This window comes from Bombus fervidus, chromosome 3, assembly GCF_041682495.2.
Source record: "Bombus fervidus isolate BK054 chromosome 3, iyBomFerv1, whole genome shotgun sequence".
NCBI classification, from domain to species: domain Eukaryota; kingdom Metazoa; phylum Arthropoda; class Insecta; order Hymenoptera; family Apidae; genus Bombus; species Bombus fervidus.
The window spans coordinates 20094973-20100972 of record NC_091519.1 but is presented as its reverse complement, the minus strand read 5'-3'; the positions used below and the strand labels follow the sequence as shown (position 1 = coordinate 20100972).

The 6000-nt window shown below is 46.8% G+C and overlaps 1 protein-coding gene across 2 annotated transcripts in view; it reads right to left on the bottom strand.

The window, feature by feature from the left end:
• The window catches only part of N (neurogenic locus Notch protein), a 182219-nt gene that overhangs the window by 3177 nt on the left and 173042 nt on the right, over positions 1-6000 (bottom strand). For both annotated transcript variants that reach the window (XM_072000845.2, XM_072000846.2), the window contains 5 exons: positions 4337-4880; positions 3475-4005; positions 2945-3177; positions 934-2779; positions 1-829 (listed from right to left, as the gene is read on the bottom strand). The exon at positions 1-829 is cut by the window's left edge and continues 955 nt beyond it. In XM_072000845.2, coding sequence (XP_071856946.1) covers positions 1-829; positions 934-2779; positions 2945-3177; positions 3475-4005; positions 4337-4880 — 3983 coding nt within the window. The remainder of the gene's footprint in view (positions 830-933; positions 2780-2944; positions 3178-3474; positions 4006-4336; positions 4881-6000) is intronic.

Here is a 6000-nt window from a genome sequence, read left to right as displayed (position 1 = left end):
AGGTGGTAAATCTGACTCGTCGTCCGACCATTGTTGCGCTCGTCCATTCCCTACATCAAGATCCATGCAATTCACCGACGGTTGTTTGTTCAAGTTTCTCATTTCTTGACCATCTGGTCCTCGTCTTCTCGATCTACGACGCTGTCCGCTTCCACTGTTGGTGCGTAAAAAACCTTCTGGGAACCAAGTGACACCCACCGCTCGTTTCCTTTGCGCCGTGACCAGCACACCGACCAACAATCCTCCAACCGCCACGATCACGACACCGATGAAAACGTACTTGTAGTTGGTTGGAGCCTCCGGGTACTCTGGACCCTGTGGCCCCACGACTCCTCGGACTTGTTCGATCGGGAAGTTGCGAGATAAGGAGTGTTTGGACGCGGTGGCAGCCAGATATTCTGCCGCTTCGTTGGCTGATGGGAAACAAACTGCTCCTTGAGTAACGGTACATTTTCTGTTGTCGATCTCCAAATAGGCGATTACACCATTTTGCGTGTTGGTGTAGATGGTGGTCGGTCGACCAAAGAAGTTGGTGCGCAAACCGGCGTCTCTTTCTCTCTTCCAGGGATATATCATCTCGTTGCCGAGTTCGTCTAGCTTTACCCTTAAAGTGGTTCTTAATTCGTGGCCGATGTCTCTGAGAAATGCGACCACGTTGGAGCGGAATGTCTGCATGTCCATCCTTACCACTACTGAAATCACACCTTCTGCCAATGATGGCGGTTCCCTGTCACAATCCAGACCGTCCCAATTACATTCCTCGTTGTTGCAGCCGTAATCGCAGTGCCCGTTGGCGTAGTGTTTGCGACAGTAAGCGTCATAGATAGGACTGTGGAAACGAGAAAGGGGATCGAACAAGATTATCATTACGATTATTATTACGATAAGACAGATGTACGCGTACACGTATCCGAACGATATTGTAATACTTACTTGCACGGTGCCAATTTCCTTTCGCAGTCCCTTCCATCGAACAAACACTGGGCATTGTTGCAAACCTCGTCGCAAACGTCGTTCATGAAAACGTCCCAACAGTTGATAGGAGCAGTGCAATTACGCCACGGATTAATACCCAAGGAACAATCATTTCCGTCGAAGTTGCAAGCGTATTTGTTACATTCCTCGTCACAATGGTGGTTACCAGACTTCTCCTCGCATCTGTTCTCAACGCATTTTTTTCTCTCCAATTCCAAATCAAGATCATAAGCGTTCATGGTTTTCGGGATGTTGGAGCTCGGACTGCCAAAGATACCTCCTCCGTAGTTAGGATCGTAAATTTCGCAGTTCTTACCGGTCCACTTGGGTGGGCAATCGCAAGCGTAATCGCCAAGGAGATTTTTGCAAACGGCATTGGATTGTTGGCACGGATTGCTGGCGCATTCGTCTCTGGCGTCTATCTCGCAGTGTGTTCCGGTCGTTCCAGGTGGACAGTAACATCTGTATCCAACGTCCGTTTCGGCCACTCTGCAAGTACCGCCGTTCAAGCAAGGCTCTCTGTCGCAATAGGAGCCGGCGAATTCGCAATTGTTTCCGTAATAGTCGCTAGGGCAGAGACAAGTGTGTCCAGCTTGCTTCGCGGTGCAAACGCCACCGTTTTGACACGGTGAGCTGTCGCAGAAGTTCACTTTCACCTCGCAGTGGCGTCCCATGTAGCCAGGTTTGCAGTTGCAGTGATAGTTGTTGACTAATTGCACACAATCCTGAGTCCCTGGCGAAGAACAAGGATTGGACAAGCACTCGTTGATATCGCCCTCGCATCTAGGTCCCACGAAGCCTGGAGGACATTTGCACTCGAATCCGCCGACTTTGTCGGTACAGGTACCGTTGTTGTGGCACGTGCCGACAGCACAGTCGTCCACGTTCAGCTCGCATATGAAGCCTAAAGTACCAGGAGGACAGGAGCAACTGAAGTTACTGATCAGATCGTGACACGTGCCGCCGTTCTGGCAAGGATTAGGCCTGCAATCGTCCACGTTAAGCTCGCAATTCTGCCCTTGGAAACCTTTCGTACACTGACACTGATAAGATCCGACGAGATCCTTGCAAGTAGCGCCGTTTTGACACGGGGCAGAGTCACACTCGTTCACTTCTTCTTGACAATAAGAACCCGTGTATCCTTCTAGACAGTGACAACGGTGGCTATTACCTATGTCCTCGCAAGTACCGTTATTACACAGGTTTTTCTCCGGCACTCCTTTCCTTATAGCCGCGTCTTTGCAAGAAACCATCTCGACGTCACAGACTTTACCGGTCCAGCCAGGAGAACAATTACATTGGTACTTATTTTTGTGCTGGACGCAGGTAGCCTGGTTCTCGCAAGGATTATCCGCACACCAATCGACATACTGATCGCATCTGGCTCCGGTATATCCGTAAGGGCAGTGGCAAGTGTAATACTGAACGTGGTCGTGACAGGTGGCTCCATTCAGACAGGGCAAACTGTCGCATTCGTTGATACGATACTGGCAGTTTGAACCGGTGTAGCCAGGTTTGCAGACACAGGTATAGTTGTTGATGCCGTCGATACATTTACCGCCATTCATGCAGCTACTGTCGGTGCAATCTTCGTCGTTGGTTTGACAATTTATACCGGAGAATCCGAGTTGACATTGACAAGTGTACGAGTTTACGTATTCTTTGCAGATTGCACCGTTTTGACATGGTTGTGACAAACATTCGTCTACATCGATCTCGCAGTGTTTGCCACTGAAACCATCTACGCAGAGACAGGTATAGTCGCCGATACCGTCCAAGCAAGTGCCGCCATTCTGACAGGGAACTGAAAATGATAAATTGACATTGCTTACATTAGATTGTTTGCGCCTACTCGAACGATTAATATACATGCTATTATAAATATATACTTGTACACATTATATATAGTATTATAAATATGTAACGCTATAACCTATGTAACGATATAATGTTAATGCTTGATACTTACAGGAAGCGCAGTCATCGGTGTTAATGATACAATCCCGACCTTCGTAGCCCTTTGCACAAAGGCACTGGTACGAGCCATTGGTGTTTCTGCAGGTAGCACCGTTTCTGCATGGAGATGTCATTACACACTCGTCGACGTCCTCGTCGCAGAGTCTGCCAGTGTAACCGACCGTGCAAGTGCAGGCGAAATCGAGGAAATTCGAGGATGGTGAACACTTGGCGCCATGAAGACATCTGTGATTCGAAATCAAAGACAACAGGTGATACGTTATAACGATAAGAGGATAATAGATTATAAAACTTTTTTCTTTTTCTTTCTTTTTTTTTTTTTTTTTTTTTTTTTCAAATATCGGATAATCGTTCGACTCTACACTTTTATACCAGTTATTTCTTGAAAAATCGCTTTCGTACTGTACTCTTCAATTTCAAAGGATAGTTTTGGAGGTCCTCCGTTATGCGAAGAAGAATCTCGTGTCGTTTGAAGAAAAGAAGGTGGGAAAATTTAGTAAAGCGAAAGAGTGAAATTCGTACTTGTTAGGTGAACAAGGATCTAGCTTGTCCTCGCAGTTCCTCCCCGTGTGTGGCAATTCGCAAACGCATTTATAATCGTTGACAAGGTCGATGCAAGAACCGCCGTTCTGGCAAGGATTGTCCGCGCAATCGTCGATATTTGTCTCGCAATTGGTACCAGCGTATCCAGCTAGGCACTTGCAGCTGTATCCGTTCAGATGGTCGTTGCAAGTGCCACCGTGTTGACAAGGATTCGAGCCGCATTCGTCGATGTCCGCCTCGCATCTCTTGCCTCCATAACCGGGCAAACAGTGGCAGATAAACTGGTTGACACCGTCCTCGCAAGTGCCACCGTTCACGCAAGGATTGCTGGCGCATTCGTCCACGTCGCTTAAACATCTAGCGTCGTAGTAACCGCGAGGACAATCGCACCGGAAGCCATTTATCAAATCTATGCACCGTCCGCCGTTGGCGCAGGGATTACTGGCGCACTCGTTGATATCCGTTTCACAGTGTTGACCGGTGAATCCTGGCTCGCACTCGCACGAGTATCTGAAAGAAAACGTACCGTGTCCACTGAGGATACGATTAACTCTTACCGTCCATCGTTTATATCGCTACAAATTCCGAAACACGCAACGTCGACACGTTTCGCGAGGATAAGATACTTTTAAACGATAATTCGCTGTAAAAGGTGCATCGCCTATCGAAATTAAAAGTAGGGAATAATTAACGCATCGCTAAAACAAAAGTTGCGAACGTTGTATTAAAGTTGCGGTTAAAATGGGCAAAACGTAGAATCGTGCGTTTCAAATTGATTTGATCGCGGTAAGCCGCCAACACCCGATAAACGATCCCCATAACTAACGAACCATGGGCTCACCTATTGATCCCGTCGATACACTTGGCTCCGTTTCTACATGGATTGCTATAACATTCGTTCACGTTCACCTCGCAGTTTGTTCCAGACGTGCCAGGTCTACAAATACATTGGTAACCATTAATACGGTCTTCGCACCTTCCTCCAAATTGGCAAGGATTGCTCTCGCACTCGTCGATCTGCGTCTGACACAGTTTGCCGGTGAATCCTGGGAAGCAATTGCAGCTGAAGCTGTTCTCGCCATCGATGCAAGTGCCGCTGTGACAAGGATTGGATTGGCAGTCGTTGATGTTCGTTTCGCAGGATGCTCCGGTGAATCCTGGCGGGCAGTCGCACGTGTACTTGGCTATAGAATCCTGACAGATACCGCCGTTCTTGCACGGTGACGAGGCGCAGTCGTCTATATTGATTTGACAGTGAGAACCAGCAAATCCGTTGGCACAGTTGCATTTAAAGGAATTGATCAGGTCGGTGCAGACGCCTCTGTTCAGGCATGGCTTTGCCGCGCACTCGTCGATGTCGATCTCGCACTGGGTACCGGTGAAACCTGAAAAAACGGTAAACGAAATTATTCTTCCGATACCAACTAAATTAGATATAATATCTCTGTATAAGATACGAACTTTTATCAAATTTTTCGGTTATCACAAGCGTATTATCAGAGTATAAGGAAGGAGAGTGGAGACGGATCGGCTTGTAAGCTGCGGGCTTACACGAATGGAGCGCGACTCGCGAAATTACGAATATCGTGGAGCAGGCGAACCGAGTCGTAAGACAGGCAGGATCAGCCTTTCGATTTTACCTTCGATACATCTTCGATTAGACGCGGCAATCGAGAAGGGGCACCGAACCCGGATCAACCAGATAAACGTCCACCGCTAATTGCGTCTATGATCGATCGACTCTTTACGCTTTTTTCCTCTCGCCTTCTTATCCGCCGTCTAACGCCGATGATGTCGATAATCGTGTCAATTATCGACAGTAATAACAACTGACCGACGATTAACAAGTTTTAACAACGAATAATTCAGCCATGTCATTCGATTTTCTTCAGGTTTAACGTCGACTTAGCTTTAACCATCGAAGATTCCCTTTTGCGTTCTAACGTAATTGAATAAAAATATTTAAACCAACCGATTGGAACGAAACGTCAAAGCAAAATGCAAAAGGTACGAAATCTTCTGATAATCTTGATATCTTTCTTGATATCTCTTCCCGATGATCTTTTGATATCTTTTATAAAGGAAGTCTGTATAGTAGAAGAAAGAAAGTTGACGACGTCTACTGTAATACAATTTCCGCTGATTTCAGACGCGATCCAAACGGTCTGGCCGCTTAATTGGCACAGAATTCATTTAGAAGAATAAGCGAGGCAATTGAGTAACGAATCGCAAGCGCGACTATCGAGAAATTCTTTGGCCGTATACGGCTGACTAGCGATGACTTCTCAATGGGAGAAAGTTATCGTTCGAGATGCTTGGCCTTCCGCGTTACAAGGATTCGATCGAACGGAGCGCAAACGCTTCGTCAGACAAAACCGATCAGAATCGCTGCTGCGAACGAATCTATTTTCGCCATATATACGCAACGTTTTCGGTTTATTGAAAAACAAAAGGATATAAAAATTTGCCACTGTCCGATGAATGGCCGTTAAAGATTAGCAAAGA